Source organism: Gigantopelta aegis, chromosome 12 (genome assembly GCF_016097555.1).
Source record: "Gigantopelta aegis isolate Gae_Host chromosome 12, Gae_host_genome, whole genome shotgun sequence".
NCBI classification, from domain to species: Eukaryota; Metazoa; Mollusca; class Gastropoda; order Neomphalida; family Peltospiridae; genus Gigantopelta; species Gigantopelta aegis.
In genome coordinates, this window is record NC_054710.1 from 15,268,562 (window position 1) to 15,289,057 (window position 20,496).

Consider the following 20,496-nt stretch of genomic DNA (forward strand, 5'->3'; position numbering starts at 1 on the left):
AGTAACTAAATCCCGATTGAAGTACTTGTGACATTATTAACAAAATACATTTTCCAACGACAACCGTCAAAAGTCCCCCGCCATTTCAAAATATACTCTGTCAAAAACAGAAACGCATAGGTGTTAGGGAAAGAAGAAAAGTGTTTGATTGTACAAAATATTGGGTGTTTTTTTTGTACAATGTTGCTGAATTACCATGTTTGTTAATATTCCCGGAATGGGACAGCATGCCCAAATGCACCCTAAAACAAATTTAACACACGTTGTGGCACGTTGTGCGACAATTGCAGGAAATCTGCGTGAAATGGTCAGATCTTGACGAATGCATGTGAAACTCGGGGAAAAGATTGGAGTAGTGATGGGTATTTAAAGCTGCAATGCTCGCAATGATGCCTCATTTCCATTTCGACGTAGACGAGTTACAAGATGCCGAGACTAAGTCTGCCGAATCGAAACATTGCAATAGGCCGCCTCCAGTTAGGTGAATCGCAGTCAGCAGTCGCACGCCACATGCACGTCCATCAGAGTACCATTTCACGTCTCTGGGGTAGGTACCAGCAGTTTCAATCAGCTGAAGACCGGCCCAGAAGTGGAAGACCTCGCATAACAACTGCAGCACAAGATCGCTACATCCAGGTTCTGTCATAGAGGGGGTGTCATAGAGGGAGCCATCTCATACATCGGCAGAAGTGAACTTGTGTTCGTATAAGGCAACCTGACAGCTATACGCTACCGTCACATGCTTCCTATTTTGGATCGACGGAGAGAACAACTCTTTCAGCAGGACAATGCCAGGTCGCATACGGCACGTGTAACAATGGATTTCCTGCAGAATGAGAACATTAATGTGCTGCCATGACCATCAAGATCGCCATATCTCAACCCCATTGAACATCTATGGGACGAACTGGACAGACGTGTACGCCAGCGTGACCCGAAGCCTCAGACGCTTCCGCAACTGTCACATGCACTGCAGGAAGAATGGACTAGGATTCCACGTGCCCGGATTCAGAGACTCATTCAGTCTATGCCAACGGGATGTCGCGCAGTGATTGCTGCTGCTGCTGGCCACACAAGGTACTGATTTCAGCGCCGTCGTGCGACGCTGTTTGGTGACAAAAACGCCTCCACTGCCGTCATTCCATAGCAAAAACATTGTCACATACTCATGTCAAATTTGACTGATACAATCATAAATAACGAAAATATGCCACTTTGTATTAAAAGAGATAATTCCATGAATATTTCGCCTATGCGTTTCTTTTTTGACAGAGTATATATGCTACATACAGGGAGACAACTCGCCGTGCACGTTAAGAAAAGTATTGACATAACGTACTCCGTGCACTAATCCTCCAGTAGTACTCCAGAAATACCGTAAATAGGTAGGTAAATAAATAAATAAACGAAAGGTCCTAAAGTACGAGTAACCCATGGATCGAAATGATTAAATGGAGTTGTCCTATTTTAACGTAGCGAAGTTTAATCACGTGACGCGTGACAAACGAAAGTATGAAAGCAAATCGGGTTTTTTGTGTGTGCAGTTTTGTTTGTTGAGTTGTGGTTATTAATACTGAAGTACGTCTAGAGTGGTATGAACACCATAGCAGAATAAGAACGGTCAAAGTCAGTTTAAAAAGCATACATCAGTTGAGGTAAGTCGATTGTAAGTCATTGCAGTTGTTTATAGGGCCTCCACGAGTCCTAGCCCGAGTACTCTGACTGTAATTTAAGATGGATTCATACTTCACTCGCCGACCTCCATGCGGAACGGAAATTTAGGTCGCAGCAAGGTTGCCGACAAAAAAAAAATTCGTCGAACAAATCTGCCCCGTATTGGGCCCCTGGTTTCCCAGAGACCATGCCCCCCCCCCCCCCCCCCCCCCCCCCCCAATCCCGGGAATTTTTTACCTTTTCACTTATTAATAAAATTAAAAAGGTTCCTGTGTCATATCCCACTACACAGGTTGCCCCCACCCACCCCAATACAAAATCCTGCCTACGCCACTGCCTGGGGCGGACATGCTTGAAACCCTTCGTGGTATATGAGCATGCTAAAGTATACCGCACCGCATCGTCGAACAAACTCGCGCGCAAGGGGCACGCAAGATGACGTAGCAAAGCGAATGAAACTGACATGTTTTCAGCGTTCGCACGCTTGATCAGTTTCCAATTCGCCTGAGATGAATTTTATTTATCTTTTTGCGCAAATGCGTTTCTGCTTTGTTGAGGAAAAAAACAAAGATGGCTGGCGTTAAAAAAGCTCTCTTTTCTTCAATAGAAGACGAACTTCTCATTAACGAAGTTCGTAAGTATCCAAACTTGTATGATACCAGATTACCAGAATACAGGCACCATGGACGGACAGAACAATTCTACTATTGACGCCCCAATCACACCTTATTTCCCTGCATAAGTAATTGTTTTTGTAATACTGCTTACTTAAAACCCTTTGAAATGAACTTTGCACATCTATGTCATTAAACATACATGTTAAGTTATTTAGGTATGTAAAAGTATATTACAATGTCGGTAAGCATTCGCATGACTTACAAATATTACATGTAGGTTAAAACATTTTAATTCAGTTAAACATTATGGATAATATGTTTTTCACACATCTATAGAAATTTAGTAGACTGTTATCAGTACCATATATACATGATCTGTTGTCATATGAGAAAAATACAAACCGTGCAAATATGCACACATATATATGTATATATAAATATATGAAAAAAAAAAGAGAAAAAAATAAAAGTGTGAAATAAACACCAATACTTGTGTGAATACATACATACATACATACATACATGCATACATGCATACATACAAAGAAAGAAATGTTTTATTTAACGACGCACTCAACACATTTTATTTACGGTTATATGGCGTCAGACATATGGTTAAAGACCATTGAGAGAGTGAACCCGCTGTCGCCACTTCATGGGCTACTCTTTTCGATTAGCAGCAAGGGATCTTTTATATGCACCATCCCACAGACAGGGTAGTACATACCACGGACTTTGATATACCAGTCGTGGTGCACTGGCTGGAAAGAGAAATAACCCAATGGGCCCACCGACGGGGATCGATCCCAGACCGACCGCGCATCGAGCGGGCGCTGTACCACTGGGCTACGTCCCGCCCCTACTTTACTGATAACGTCCCCCAGTACGTATATGAGCAAGATATCCCCTATGAAAGGTTGGCTGTCCTTCCTGGTCTATGCATGGTCTCTTAGCTCAACTGCCCTAGCGCTAGTACTCTGGCTGTAAGAGAGCAAGACGGACAGTAACTGTTGTGACGGTCTCATTACGACCAGAGAACATTGTAATCAAAACTACGCAATATCATGTTAATACTGGAGTAATTGTACCGAATAAGGGGCCTTGTAACTTAGTTCATATTATGTTAAAATGGATGTGCACCTTAAAGCCCTGAATCGAGGTCAAACGCATGAACATATAGACCGGACTTTAAACTTTTAGACCTTCGTTCAAAATTTTATGTCAAAATTACCTCTCTTTTTTTGTATTATTAAATAGTCCAATCCTCTCCAAATGCTCCAACTGATATAAATATTCGGCCGAGCAGTCAATTACTTTTTGTTTTTGAATTGTAAACTTTTTAATTAAAGAAAAATCTATTAGCTTTTTTCACTAATTTCTATTCCAAAATCTGTCCATTTCCAACTCACCCTCATCCCTTATATCCCGGACGCAGTCACTGACGAAGTCAGAGGTTGTGCCCGGAAGAGGCGTGCCTGAACCCTAATTGGATATCGCCACGTTAACATGGTATCCGGGAGTGGCTGTCCTCTTATAGACGAGGCACTAGATAGAGATTCATTGAATCAACCACTAATTGGATATCGCCACGTTAACATGGTATCCGGGAGTGGCTGTCCTCCTACAGACGAGGCACTAGATAGAGATTCATTGAATCAACCACTAATTGGATATCGCCACGTTGATATGGTATCCGGGAGTGGCTGTCCTCTTATAGACGAGGCACTAGATAGAGATTAATTGAATCAACCACTAATTGGATATCGCCACGTTGATATGGTATCCAGGAGTGGCTGTCCTCCTACAGACGAGGCACTAGATAGAGATTCATTGAATCAACCACTAATTGGATATCGCCACGTTAACATGGTATCCGGGAGTGGCTGTCCTCTTATAGACGAGGCACTAGATAGAGATTCATTGAATCAACCACTAATTGGATATCGCCACGTTAACATGGTATCCAGGAGTGGCTCTCCTCCTACAGACGAGGCACTAGATAGAGATTAATTGAATCAACCACTAATTGGATATCGCCACGTTAACATGGTATCCGGGAGTGGCTGTCCTCTTATAGACGAGGCACTAGATAGAGATTCATTGAATCAACCACTAATTGGATATCGCCACGTTAACATGGTATCCGGGAGTGGCTGTCCTCTTATAGACGAGGCACTAGATAGAGATTCATTGAATCAACCACTAATTGGATATCGCCACGTTAACATGGTATCCAGGAGTGGCTCTCCTCCTACAGACGAGGCACTAGATAGAGATTAATTGAATCAACCACTAATTGGATATCGCCACGTTAACATGGTATCCGGGAGTGGCTGTCCTCTTATAGACGAGGCACTAGATAGAGATTCATTGAATCAACCACTAATTGGATATCGCCACGTTAACATGGTATCCAGGAGTGGCTCTCCTCCTACAGACGAGGCACTAGATAGAGATTAATTGAATCAACCACTAATTGGATATCGCCACGTTAACATGGTATCCAGGAGTGGCTCTCCTCCTACAGACGAGGCACTAGATAGAGATTAATTGAATCAACCACTAATTGGATATCGCCACGTTAACATGGTATCCGGGAGTGGCTGTCCTCTTATAGACGAGGCACTAGATAGAGATTAATTGAATCAACCACTAATTGGATATCGCCACGTTAATATGGTATCCAGGAGTGGCTGTCCTCCTACAGACGAGGCACTAGATAGAGATTCATTGAATCAACCACTAATTTGCCAAATGCCCATTCCACTCTGTACTGTGCAGAGATACGGTCTTGATCTTGGATAACGGTTTTGTCGTTCAGATTAACATACTTATAAAATCAAACCCAAACCACGACAAATTTCATAAATAATCCTTCATCATAAAGGAACGAAGCATTTCAACTAGTATTTCAATGTGAAACAAATCTCGGTATGTTTTGAATGCCAGCTTTTTTACTTGTCAATACATAAAGTTATTTGCATATCAAAAGATTAGTTTTGGAGGCCTTGCGGAGTTTTTGTTTCATCCAAATCAAGGCCGTGCACGTTTTGTGTGTATGACCAGTTAAAGGGAGTTCCTGAGTTTGCTGCAATTGTTAATATTTTATCGACTAACACAAACTTTTTAACGATTTTAATTACATATCAAATATATTTTTCTGCATAAAATATTAGTGGCTGTATATTAAACGTGTTTCTGATCGTTCTAATATTTGTACTAGGTTAAATTTCATTTTATTTCCAATTTTGTTTTTCGTGCGTACGAAATTATTTGAAGACAAAATCCAGTTTGTGCTTCTTAAAAATATTAAGACGACCAGAAACACATTCAATATACAGATACTGATATTCTAAACTAAACTATATTTAATATGTAAGTTTAATTGCAGAAATATTTTATTAGTCGGAAACATCTTACAATGCAGCAAAGTCAGGAATGTCCCTTTAAATGTATTTCAGTCCACAGACAGATGCCTCAGATATCTAGTTGGACTTCAGTTCCACATATTTTAATAGGGATGGAACATTTTGATCTAATCTAGTATAGTTTATGGTAAAAAGGGTCTTTTGTAAACCAAAAGTCACTCTTCATTCCGTTTCTGTAGCTGCACCAGTTGCCACTCATCTAGGTACAACGTTCGATGTCCACAAGATGCCCGTTTGTACATATATGGATAGAGAATAAAGACGAATTCTCATTAGAATGTTCATGAAAAGAAAGGTTATATATAACTACAGCGTATAATGATTAACTTTCACCCGTACCCTGGACCTCCAGCATATCAGCTCTTTTGGTACAGAACAAGCATCATTCCCAAGTCATGACACTCATTATCAAACACCGTGTGATTCTGCTCAGAGCAATTCGCCCAAGGGACTATAGTACTGTCGGAAATAGAATAACAATGATTTTCATCGATTATTTCTTACATATTAAACAGACAAGTAAATATTTTGTAAATATCTATTTAATGATAGTCTACCTAATTTAGCATTTACTTGTTTTGGCTCTCATTGATGTACAAGGTGGTGTTTACTCTTCAAATTAAAAGAAAGATGTTAGTAAACAGGTGATTTGTGCACTTTATTTGAACAGACTATAAAAAATTCTTGTCAACATACATTGTCAATTTCTTTACTGTTACAATATGTGAAGGACTGTTTCTGATGACGGTTTACCCCTATCCCTCTCCAAAACAAAATATTTGTAGACATTTATAAGTAACATTTGAGCAAAACTGTCAAGAACCATTCTAAGTTTGTGATCTATTATACCGGTATTAAAGGTGCTATCTCAAAGTTGCATAATGACAGCTATTGCAAATCATGTTTTTATTAAATTTTGCTTTAACGTTTAAAGACTACACCTTTAATAACTGTATGCCCATAAATGATTACATGAAATAATTTTATTTACTAGTAGAAAATACATTTTTATTGGAGAATTTTTATCACAAACAGATGCTCACATATAATTTCTAATATAGCACCTTTAAATGGTTGCAAGATTGTGTAAATTTCTAATGTACTTATATTGAATTTATATTCACTAAATGTGCCGGTCATAATTAATAAGTTATGCTGCAATTTAAAATAATCAGTTAACTTGCAGTTTTAAATTAAAAGTTTGTTTAAGCGTGAATGAAATTGACACATATCATCAAAATGTGTTATAGTCTGTTCCAATAAAGGTCACAAATCTCCTGTTTACTGACATTTTTATTTCAATTTCAAGAGTAAACACCACCTTGTACATCAATGAGAGCCCAAAAAAGTAAATGCTAAATTAGGTAGAGTATCATTAAATAGGTATTTACAAAATATTTACCTGTCAGTTTAATATAAAAGAAATCATTTACAAAAATCATTTTTATTCTATTTCCGACACTACTTTAGCAAGATTTACATTGTACTCTTCATCAACGATTTCTACTCCCCTGAGACGAGGGGGGCAAACGTCAGTCTGTAACCCAGTCGTATAATATTTGTACTGAATAAGCAGATTAGTAATTTAGTTAATATTATTTTAACACATGAATAGTATTTCTGCTCAATTAGTATTAGTAATTTAGTTAATATTATGTTAACACATGAATACTATTTCTACTGAATAAGGGTATTAGTAATTTAGTTAATATTATGGTAAAACCTAAATACTATTTCTGCGTAATAAGACGATTAAATTTAGTTAGTATTATGTTAACACATAAATACTATTTCTGCTCAATTAGTATTAGTAATTTAGTAAATGTTATGTTGACACATGATTAGTATTTCTGCTTAATAAGAAGACTGGCACTTTAATTAGTTAATATTATATTAACATTGGAGTAATTCTTCTGAATAAGGAGTCTTTGTTTACGTTTGGGGTTTTTTGTGTTACAATTTCAGAACTATGAGCACAATGGAATGTTCAATCTGTGTTGATTCTTTATATCGTCCAACCACGTGCATTCCATGCGGCCATGTTTTCTGCGAGTCCTGTATCACCCAATGGGAGCAGATGACGCCTAACAAGCTGTGTCCTAACTGTCGTGTTAGGATCAACCTTACGCAGCGACTCATCTGGGATGGTAACAGTATGTTGTCTTTAAGTAATACATCAAAGGCCGTGGTATGAGCTATGCTGTCTATGGGATGGTGCATATAAAAAATTCCTTGCTGCTAATCGAAAAGAGTAGCCCATGAAGTGGCGACAGCGGGATTCCTCCCTCAATATCTTTACTGTCCTTAACCATACGGAAATACTTAAACGTAACCAGCAGGATGTAACATCTCGCGAAATGCGATTTTAAGCTGTGCTCTTTTTCGTAAGCCACGCCCCCATGTCACAAATGAGTATGATGTTTCCGCGGGAAATATACAAAAATATGAACGAGTAGGCCTAATTCCCTAGTAAATTATGCCAAATATAGATCTGTGTTATTGTAACGAGCATTTAATAAAATATTAAGTAATACAAATCCGTTTTATAACTGAGCGTTTTTCAATGTGTTTTTTCTTCTAATCTGTACTTCCGATGTTTTGACGTACCTACGTAGTCCGATACACCTGCCGTCAACTCAGCAACTGAGTTTATGACAGATGTATCGGACTACAAACAACGCTGCATAGTTAATCGTTTGTTAGCGTGACACAATATTAATAATACGTGAATAATATAATATATCGCATAGTTGTTTTGTGTGTTTTTTTAACGCCTGTATCAGATATCTAAACATGAATATATATATATATATATACAGTATATGTAAAAAGGAATATATAATCGTGGGTTAATTCATGATGTACCACCTACAGGTAAGGTGAGAGAATGGGGTTAAATGACCTAACAACTGACTTAACAATGTGGTACATGATATTTGGCTAATGTCAGAGCTTTAGATTGCACCAAATCTGCACATGTATTATATATGCTGGGGGTAGTTTTTGCAAAAATTATAAACTTCAGATTTCAATTTTATCACGGTAGATTTTCCATTTTATATGTAATGTTAATTTCAGCTAAATAAATGCCTTCTTATGCAGACACTGAAAATTAAATATGAATATGATGGATTAATCCATTATCTAAATGATCAGGGTATATTTACAATTTGTTAATTGTAATTTTCATTTTTTATTTTTGTAAAAGTGGGGCGGGACATAGCCCAGTGGATTAAGCATTCGCTTGATGTGAGGTTGGTCTGGGATCAATCCCCATCGGTGGACCCATTGGGCTATTTCTCATTCCAGCCAGTGCTCCACAACTGGTGTAACAAAGACCCTGGTATGTACTATCCTGTCTGTGGGATGGAACGGGAAAATAGTATTAGCAAAGTTACAAATTAACAAAAAGGACGTTGCGAATTCGGAATCTATGTACCTGGGGATACCGGCCTCGGTGGCGTCGTGGTTAGGCCATCGGTGTACAGGCTGGTAGGTACTGGGTTCGGATCCCAGTCGAGGCATGGGATTTTTAATCCAGATACCGACTCCAAACCCTGAGTGAGTGCTCCGCAAGGCTCAATGGGTAGGTGTAAACCACTTGCACCGACCAGTGATCCATAACTGGTTCCACAAAGGCCATGGTTTGTGCTATCTTTCCTGTGGGAAGCGCAAATAAAAGATCCCGTGCTGCCTGTCATAAAAGAGTAGCCTATGTGGCGACAGCGGGTTTCCTCTAAAAACAGTGTCAGAATGACCATATGTTTGACGTCCAATAGCCGATGATAAAATAAAAAATCGATGTGCTCTAGTGGCGTCGTTAAATAAAACAAACTTTACTATGTACCTGGCAAATACCAGATTCCGCATAGCACGTGTCAACAAAGAAATAAAGTGTAGCCCGGCACTACACTACACAACAATTAACAACCACTTACACACTAATTATTTCTTCTTCAGCTTCAGGTTTGATTGGCTAATTAAATAGCCAATTAAATAATTAAAGATAAACAGTTTACAACAAAAAGTGCAACTTCACCATTCGCCCGGCTTGGTGTTTTGTCCTTCCTTCCTTTATTTTTGTAAAAATAATTATATGGAACCTAACTACCGAGGGTACAAGATCATCTACCGAGGGTACATTTCCCAAAATATGGTATATTAATTTACTTATTTGTTAGCTAATATATATTTCAGCTAAGTAAACATCTTATATAAACACTAACAATTAAATATGTATATGATGGATTAATCCATTATCTAAATGATCAGGGTAGGTTTCCAAATTATAAGAAATTATTATTATTATTATTATTTTTTATTATTATTATTATTTAAAAAACTAAAATATGTGAATAACCTTACTGTATGTTTACTATCAGTGCTAGGGATAGTTTTAGGAAATTGAGACACTTAAGATTTCAATAGGGTGGATTTTACAGTACCTAACTACTGACGGTACAATATCATCCACGGAGTGTACTTTTTCCTTAATATGGTATATTAATTTATGTATTTGTTAGCTATTGATTTCTTGTGCCAGCATGACTGGCATATCAAAGGCTGTGCTATGTACTTACCTGTCTGTAGGATGGTGCATATAAAAGATCCCTTGCTGCTAAGTAGCCTATGAAGTGGTGACAGTGGGTTTCCTCTCTCTTTATATATATGTGGTCCTTAACCATATGTCTGATGCCATATAACCGTAACCCCCAACAGTGTCAGAACCCCCAACAGTGTCAGAATCCATAGATAACAACTGTGTGTCAAATTTTGCACACCCAAGTGGTAATTCTTCGAGACTATCATAAAGACAATGACACTGACCTTTATTATCATAAACTGAAGGCTTACAGTGTAGAGAAGAATGAAATACACACACACACACACACACACACACACACACACACACACACACAGAGAGAGAGAGACATACATACATACATCAGGGTTGAAAATTAACATGAAAACCAAGGTCACCAGCAGGGTCAGTTGAAAAAACATCTTACTGGCCCTTCTCAAATTCAACTAGACCTCCAATTATCACATTGGAATTTAACTGCACAGGTAAAATTAAGACTATAGTGTGTTTTGTTTAATAATAACCGTTTATGTTAAAAAAAACCCCGATGACTTGATGTTTAACATCATAATGAATAAAGCAAAAATTTATATTAAAAAACCCAGAAAACCCCCCGAAAAAACAAAAAAGAAAAAACCCCCAAATCCAGTATATATAAACATGTTTCTTTACAAAGTACGATTAAATTAATAATAATAAATCTCTTTTTCATTACAGGGTAAAATATAATGCAGTAGAAACAGACAAAATGTAGAACTGCGCATGCTTTAGTAAACTAGTCTGGGAGTGGCAGTCCTCTTTGTGGTGATGAAAAGGGGGGGGGGGGGGGGGTCGAATAAACTTTGTGGTGATACAAGAAGGGTGCAATTCCCAGCAAATTATTTCCTCGGGAGTAGCTGTTCTAGATAGAGATGCAAGGAATCATCCACTGTTTTGCCAAATGCCCATTCCACTCTGCTTTGTGCAGGTATACGGCCCTGGTCATGTATTATAGTTATGTCATTCAGATTACCTTGGATGTCCCATCAATTGCCTTAAAATCTCTATCACACACATACACACACACACACACACAAAGAGTTAACCTATACAGTTTGATGGTAATTTGTAAATAATTTTTGTTTTAATTTACACTGCATTCCCCCCCCCCCCACCCCTCTGTTCTGTTCTGTTTGGACATGTTCTGTTGTTTTAAATGTTATAAAAATAAAGAATATCTTATAATAAATATTTAATGTGATTAGATATAATGTAATTGTTATTGGAAACTCAAACAGTATTTACATACTTAAAAGTTGGTATCCTGACATTAAAATGCAAACTCAATGTGCTCAGTCAGAAAAAAATGTGTTCAGTGATGTTTGCTAATGGTTTGACAATGTAAATTCTAATTTGTTGTCAAAGTGTTGCTTAAACATTTCACTACCTGTAATTCTGGTTGATTTTTTATATTTATACCATCTCCCATTAATGAGCCATACATTTGCAAGTGCATTTGAAAAAATCTGTCAGCTCTTATAGTGAAGCATTGATGTCTCTGGGTGCCACTCATGTTTCGTTAGCTTTCCCCATTCCCCATTGTTTATAAGTGTCCGCTTGTTTCTGTCAGTTGTGCTATATAAAATATTGAGCTGTCCAACAATACCTTTGTGACAAGATCTTTACCATCACCTAAAATTCCAGTCTTCTTACGGAAAATTCCATTAATTCTGCCTGCACACCTGCTGACTTGTTAGTGGTATGGTCCACACTGCTTGCCACTCATTTAAGACTTTTGATTTCAGAACATGCAGCCTGTCTTTATAACAGAACAGGATGACCACTATTATTGCAAGATTTGTCATTTTAATGTATGATTGCACAAGTACCTATAGTGACAATAGCCGATGATTAATGTCATTATAGGTGTTAAAATTGTATTGATATATTTTATATTTTATGAGATATTGAGCAAAATAGCTTGTGGATGGTGGCCATCTTGGATTTCGAGATGACAGCCATATATTTAATGTCACCATTGGATTCTTCGACCCCTGAAATGTCAGTCAAGGTGTTAAATCTGTATTGATACCTTTACTACTAAATGAGATATTGAGCAAAATAGCATGTGGACGGCGACCATCTTGGATTTCAAGATGGCAGCCACAATTTGCAAACACTTCTGTCACCACTGTATTCCTAGTCCCCTAAAATGTAGGTATAGGCATTTCAACTCTCTCGATATGTGTATTAGTTAAGGAGATATTAAACAAAACAGATCCACAATGGTGGCCATCTTAGATTTCAAGATGGTAGCCATACAGGGTGCAATTTCCAATGGGCCCTGGATTAAATATCCTTGTATTGGGTTACTCTAACCATTTGCCAATGTTCATGCTTTCATGGAAAAGTGCACAATTGATCAGCTAAGTCGCTCCACTACTAGATGGATAGTAAACATACCGTAAGGTTATTCACATATATTTGATTACAAAATAAAAACATTACATACAATTTAGACATCTAAACTGATCATTTAGATAATGGATTAATTTATCACATATAGTGTCTACATAAGAAGGTGTTTACTTAGCTGATATATAAATTAGTTAACAAATATGTAAATTAATATAACATCTTTTGGGAAAAGTATCCTTGGTGGATGATAATGTACCCTCGGTAGTTGGGTACTGTAAAATCCACCCTACTGAAAACTTAAGTGTCTCATTTTCCTAGAACTGTCCCTAGCACTGACAGTAAACATACCATAAGGTTATTCACATATATTTTTAAATAATAATAATAATAATAATAATAATAATAATTTCTTTTAATTTGGAAATGTACTCTGATCATTTAGATAATGGATTAATCCATCATATACATATTTAATTGTTATATCTACATTAGAAGGTGTTTACTTAGCTGAAATATACATTAACCAATATATATGTAATGCAATATACCATGTTAAAGGAAAGGTACCCTCGGTGGATGATATTCATGTACCCTCGGTAGTTAGGTACCATACTGTCAAATCCACCCTTTTGAAATGTTAAGGATTTCCTTTTTTGAAAACTAACCCTGACGTGGACAGTAAATATGCAGTAAGGTTATTCATGTCTATTTATTTTTTTTAAAAATTAAATTTTTCATATGAAAATAAAATCTACCCTGATCAGTTAGATAATGAATTAAGCCATCATATTTATATTGAATTATGATGTCTACATTAGAAGGTGTTTACTTAGCTGAAATATATATTAAAGGCATATTGTTACAGACCACTGACCTATTTAATGGTCTAACAAAGTGTTACCTGAACAAAAATAATTTAATTTGTCTCTAAATGTACTTTATTCAACCATCTTCATAACCACCATACTTCATTTATTAATGACATTTTATAAAAATAATTGAATTATGGCAATGGTCCATAATTCAAAAAATAAAATTGCAGAGAGGGATGACATGGATTTCACTCCATCGTGGTTCAGTTAAGGTGATGCGATAACTAGATTTGGTTTCCAACGATGAATGTAATTTTTTTATTTATTATCCATTTTTAGAGAAATAAGGTCCTTAAATCTGTGACAATATGCCTTTAACCAACATATATGTAATGTAATATACCATTTTAAAGGAAAAGTACCCTCAGTGGATGATATCCATGTACCCTCGGTAGTTAGGTGCCATACTTTAAAATAAACCCTTTTGAAATGTTAAGGATCTCTTTTTCTGAAAACTACTTCTGACATGGATAGTAAATATGCAGTAAGGTTATTCATATATATTTAGTTTTAAAAAAAAATAACTTTTTTTTTTTTTTAATATATATTTACATATGAAAAGATAATCTACCATGATCAGTTAGATAATGGATTAAGCCATCATATTCATATTGAATTGTCATGTCTACATTGGAAGGTGTTTACTTAGCTGAAATATACATTAGCCAACATATATGTAATGTAATATGCAATGTTAAAGGAAAAGTACTCTCAGTGGATGATATCCATGTACCTTCGGTAGTTAGGTACAGTAGAATCCACCCTTTTGAAATGTTAAGAATCTCCTTTTCTGAAAACCACTCCTGACATGGATAGTAGTAAGATTATTGACATCTTGTTACTGAAAAAAAAAAAAAAAAAAAAAAAAAAAGGAAGAAAAACTTTCACACATGGAAAGAAAATCTACCCTGATCAGTTAAATAATAGATTACGCCATCACATTCATATTGAATTGTCATGTCTACATTAGAAGGTGTTTAAGTAGCTGAAATATACATTAGCCAACATATGTGTAATGTAATATAACATATTAAAGAAAAACTACACTTCATGGATGATATCCATGTACCCTCAGTAGTTAGGTACTATACTGTAAAATCCACCCTTTTGAACTGTTAAGGATCTCCTTTTCTGAAAACTACTCCTGAAATGGATAGTAAATATGCAGTAAGGTTATTCAGATCTATTTATTAAAAAAAAATTGAAACTTTACATATGAAAAGAATATCTATCCTGATCAGTTAAATAATGGATTAAGCCATCCTGTTCATATTGACTTGTCATGTCTACATTAAAAGGTGTTTACTTAGCTGAAATATACAATAGCCAACACATATGTAATGCAATATACCATATTAAAGGAAAAGTACCCTCGGTGGATGATATCCATGTACCCTCGGTATTTAGGTACCGTAAAATCCACTCTTTTGAAATGTTACGTGTCTGTTTTTCTGAAAACTACCAGTGACATCGGTAGTAAACATACAGTAAGATTATTCACATCTACTTAAAAAATAATAATATAATTTTAATTGCACATATGTAATAAAATGGAAATCTACCCTGATCAGATAGATAGTTGATGAATAATTCATATTCATATTTAATTTTTAGTGTCTCCATAAATTGGAGGGGCCGGACGTAGCCCAGTGGTAAAGCGTGGTCAGTCTAGGATTGATCCATTTTGATTGGACCATTGTGCTATTTCTTATCACAGCCAGTGCACCACAACTGGTACATGTATATCAAAAGCCATGGTATGGTGCATATAAAAGATTACCTGCTAATAATGAAAAAATATAGTGGGTTTCCTCTCTAAGACTATATGTCAGAATTACCAAATGTTTGACATCCAATAAATCAATGTGCACTAGTGGTGTCGTTAAAAAACACAAAAAACCCACAATTGTTTACTTATACGTGTGTATTTTCACACATGCACACATTTATTTCCACTTATTTCCGTGCTTATATCCAATTAAGGTTCAAGCACGCTGTCCTGGGCGCACACCTCAGCTATCTGGGCTGTCTGTCCAGGACAGCGGGTTAGTTGTTAATTGGTTAGTGGTTAGGGAGAGAGGGTGTAGTGGCCTTACTACATCAGTGGATGACTTCATGTGCACTTGGTAGTGAGATAATGTATTTATAATCCAACCTGATATCTTAAATTTATCATTTTCCAAAAAAACCTACCGTAACTAATGTTGTGTTGTTGCTGTTATTATTTTTATTTAGAACTATTGTTATTACAAATAATTATAATTAAAAGTAGTGAACAACATTTTTCTAATCGGTTTGACCTGTATTTATTTATACAGTAATTATTTTAAATTATATATTTTGTAGTTGTAGTATGATTTTTTTGTTGTTGTTTGTTTATTTGTTTCTGAAATTAAGTTGTACAGGCGTGCATTACAATTTTGACGTTTAGATAATCGTAACCACTGGTGTAAAAGAGTAGGAAAACAACGACATTTATATACGCTACATAACATTCAATTACACAATTTATTAACCACTCTGTATATTATTAAATACTTGTTACATTAATATCTACAGTTGGAATAATTTTTATATATACACCAGCACATTGATTTATTAATCATCGGCTATTGGATGTCAAACATTGGGTAATTCTGACATATAGTATTAAAGAGGAAACAATTCGAATGGGATTTTGGCAAAATAGTGGTTGATTCCATGAACGTCTATTTAGTGCTTCGTCTTTAGGCGGACAATCACCCCTGGGAGATAATTCATTGGACAATACATCCTTTCTGCACTGGTATTTCCCATTCTTACCTTCACAGAATAAGGCAGATACCCGACGTCATTAACTAGTTATTCTCTATTTAAAGTTTACCCTTGATTATATTAACTTATGAATTATACATTCTTAATTTTCAGGAAAGCGATCGGTGAAGAGGAAAGCTTTTAAGTTTCTCAATGTTGAAAAATTGAGGCAACTGACAGGTAGGGATCTGTTACTTATAACACGACCATCGTAGTGTATGATTAATCCTACATTAATTTGTCATTTTGGGACTTGTTTCAGGAAACGATCTTGGTATTGTTATTGTTGTAAATACTACATGCTATTAAGAGCATAAACATTCTGTTGTAATCATCATTACTCAAACATTCCTATATCTGTGTGTGCTGTTCGATTCCGCAACGTAATGTAAAGGTGTTACATTTTCTTTTAGAGTGGCCACTATAGGGTAGCTTTTGGGCTGTAAGATGCATCCCTTAAAACTGTATGATGGTATCCTGGTGGTTGAGTTGGGGCATATCTGCGGGTATGACTTCTTATACTATGTCACTTTCACTTGGAGTTCTGGTAGAGGGGTGGTTATGAAGGCCCAACCTGATCAGTCAGCTAGTCATGCCAAGCTTGTTTGATTTATATTGTCAAGAATAAAAATTGCTAAAGTAGCTACTTGTATTTGTTGGGTGATTTTTTTTTTAATATATATTATCAACCATGTATCCCTGGCATGGCTGTTTGATGGTTATTCGCAACAGCTGATGAAAGTTATTAGATCACGTGATTTTGAAGAAATCTGCAAAGAAGAAATATGTGAAACTTTAACATCTGTTAAATGGATAATGTTTCGTTGGAATAATGATTCAGTGTTGAATACATTAAACCTAACTCAGTACAATAGTACTTCCAGAGGCTGTTAATGATGAGCAACTGTTGAGTCTTACATTCCAAATCATTTGATTACAGTGCCAACCAAAAATTTGGTCATGGGCAAAGTACATGTCGAGGAAAAATAATGTACTCGATGTAGTCTGTTTGATCGTGAGAGAAAAATATAATAAAGAGGATACTCCCCGAGTGTCTTGTGATATTATAATTTATCAGCACTAGTTGATAAAAGTATAAAATCCGAGGCTTGCCGAGGGTTTTTATACTTTTATCAACAAATGCTGATAAATATTATATCACAAGATACGAGGTGGGTATTCTTTTTATCATTCATTATCATTCTTTTCATTTGGCAGCGGTAGACTCGTTAACTAGCAGAACGACAGTGGCGTGACGTCACTAATGATAGGTTTAGCGCTGAAACATACACAGTGACGTAACAAAAGAAGCGATATCTCCTAGGATTTAAACTTGCTGACACTACTCTTACAACTGTGTACCTGTTCGTATAAATAAAGTTTGTTTTGTTTAACGACACCACTGGAACACATTGATTAATTAATCATGGGCTATTGGATGTCAAACATTGGGTAAATCTGACTCGTAGTCATCAGAGGAAACCCAACGCTTCGTATAATTCTGAATGACAAAACCATATTACGTAATCAAAATTGATCTCTGCATAAGGCAGAGTGAAAGGACGTTTTAGGCAAAGTCGTCATTGCTATCATGATCCAGCATCAGGAGGTCTTTCTTCTGAACTACTACAAACACCACGATGAACAGAAACTCGTTACATTTTCCAAAATTCATAATTTAATCAGAAAGTTTAAATAATATGAAGTTGATGGTAAAACATCTGTAACAGCTGGAAATACTTTGTCATGTCTGAAAACTAGTGTTAGCATTTTTAATATTTGTTTTTCCTTTTTATGTTTTAGTCCAGGCTAAAGCCGAGTGTCTTGTGATATTATAATTTATCAGCACTAGTTTTATACTTTTATCAACAAATGCTGATAAATATGATATCACAAGATACGAGGTAGGTATTCTTTTTATCGTTCATTATCATTCTTTTCATTTGGCAACGGTAGACTCGTTAACTAGCAGAACGACAGTGGCGTGACGTCAGTAATGATAGGTTTAGCGCTGAAACATACACAGTGACGTAACAAAAGAAGCGATATCTCCTAGGATAATGTTGCAGGAGATATCGCAAATTATAGTGCTAGCGATATCTCCTACAAAAGCCTTTAATGGATGATAAACAAATATCATCTTTATCCACTTTATATATTCGAACGACTGTGCGAAGATGTTTGTTTTGTTTAACGACACCACTAGAGGACATTGATTTATTAATCATCGGCTATTGGATATCAAACATTGGTAATTCTGATATATAGTGTAAGAGAGGAAACCCACTACGTTTTTCCATTAGTAGCAATTTCAGCAAGGGATCTTTGATATGCACCATCTCACAGAGATGGCCTTTGATATACCAGTCGTTGTGCACTGGCTGGAACGAGAAATAGGCCAATGGGCCCACCGACGGGGATCGATCCTAGACCGATAGCGCATCAAGCGAGCACTTTACCACTGGGCTACGTCCCGGACCGTCGACTGTGCGAAGTGGAAATTGGACAGAAAGGTTCAGGAGGTAAAGATGGATAAACACTTACCATATCCTGATGCCAGAAAAGTGGTGAAGCAGAACAATCTGGTTTAAAGTTGCTGACACTACTCTTACAGCTGTGTACCTCTTCGTATAAATAAAGTTTGTTTTGTTTAACGACACCACTGGAGCACATTGATCAATTAATCATTGGCTATTGGATGTCAAACATTTGGTAATTCTGACTCGTAGTCATCAGAGGAAACCCGACGCTTCGTATAATTCTGAATGACAAAACCGTATTACGTAATCAATATTGATCTCTGCATAAGGCAGAGTCGAAAGGACGTTATAGGCAAAGTCGTGATTGCTTTCATGATCCAGCATCAGGAGGTCTTTCTTCTGAACTACTACAAACCCCACGATGAACAGAAACTCGTTACATTTTCCAAAATTCATAATTTAATCAGAAAGTTTAAATAATGTGAAGTTGATGGTAAAAGATCTGTAACAGCTGGAAATACTTTGTCATGTCTGAAAACTAGTGTTAGCATCTTTAATATTTGTTTTTGCTTTTTATATTTTAGTCCAGGCTAAAGCCTCGTGGAACAGTTTTGGGATTGGTGGACATTTTTTCTTCGTCTTCCTGCTCACTTTCATGCTTTGTGCTGTTGTCCATGATGCAAAGAACGAACGTGGATTTATCCTGGGCTGTCTTCTGCCAGTGGTGGCGCCGGTAGCCGATATTGTCCGTCACCTTATGAGTTTTTTTCTGAACGTGTTTAACCGACTGTCCCTGTGTGTTCGACGATGTCATCCCGAGGTTATGTCCATGCTGTGGGACGTTGCTCTTGATCTTAAGTCTTTGGGCTTCGATATTGTAAATGAGTTGGCTTTTATTCCAGGCATCTTCCTAACATCTGTCGGTACTGGGATGTTACTCCTGTTAAACATTACAGCCGAGGTTACCTCCACGATCACGCGGCTGGCATTGGTCTTCACGCTAGCTTTTGTGGTGTTACTGCTGGCGAAACCATATTCGCGGGGTTACGTAGACATGCTTTTCACGAAGCTTCTCAGATTTTGGAGGAAATTGAGAAGACTGATTGAAGAAGGAGATTGAGATATTTTCAGTTTTAATTCTTTTTTATCTGTAATAATTGACAAACTGTTTGTTTGTTTATACTTATTTTCCTGCTTATATCCAATTCAGGTTCAAGCACGCTGTCATGGGCACACACCTCCTCAGCTATCGGGGCTGTTCAGGACAGAGGGTTAGTAATTACTGAGAGAGAAGTCGATATAATATTGGTCCAGCCGATCCACCATATCAAAGTCTGTGGGATGGTGCATGTACAACATCCTTTGCTACTAATGGAAAAATGTTTCAGGTTGTTTTTTTAAGACTATATGTCAAAATTACCTAATGTGTCACATCCAATAGTCGATGGTTAGTGCTCTATTGGTGTCCTTACATCTACTTATTAAAAAGTTAAAGTTTGTTTTGTTTAACGACACTACTAGAGGACATTGATTTATTAATCATCAGCTATTGGATATCAAACATTTGGTAATGTGACATATAATCTTAGAGAGGAAACCTGCTACGTTTTTTCATTAGTAGCAAGGAATCTTTTATGAGCCCCATCCCACACA

The 20,496-nt window shown here is 36.6% G+C and overlaps 1 protein-coding gene across 3 annotated transcripts; it reads left to right on the top strand.

Moving 5' to 3' along the window:
• The first annotated feature begins 1,518 nt into the window (after positions 1-1,518).
• On the top strand, positions 1,519-20,013 carry LOC121386731 (tripartite motif-containing protein 43C-like). Of its 3 annotated transcripts, none has more exons than XM_041517727.1 (4): positions 1,519-1,655; positions 7,685-7,872; positions 16,478-16,543; positions 19,428-20,013. In XM_041517727.1, the coding sequence occupies exons 2-4, from the start codon at positions 7,689-7,691 to the stop codon at positions 19,961-19,963; spliced, it is 786 nt and encodes a 261-aa protein (XP_041373661.1). In that variant the 5' UTR covers positions 1,519-1,655; positions 7,685-7,688; the 3' UTR covers positions 19,964-20,013. The 3 variants fall into 3 exon arrangements, 2 of the variants coding, with proteins under 2 accessions (XP_041373661.1, XP_041373662.1); XM_041517728.1 differs by having other exon boundaries at positions 7,685-7,866; XR_005959697.1 differs by lacking the exon at positions 7,685-7,872.
• Positions 20,014-20,496: the final 483 nt, after the last annotated feature.

Coding starts and splice junctions, on each gene's coding strand:
- LOC121386731 (XM_041517727.1), top strand. CDS start 7,689: ATGAGCACAATGGAATGTTCAATCTGTGTTGATTCTTTATATCGTCCA. Junction 7,873..16,477: donor ACTCATCTGGGATGGTAACA/GTATGTTGTCTT, acceptor CTTAATTTTCAG/GAAAGCGATCGGTGAAGAGG. Junction 16,544..19,427: donor AAAATTGAGGCAACTGACAG/GTAGGGATCTGT, acceptor TTTATATTTTAG/TCCAGGCTAAAGCCTCGTGG.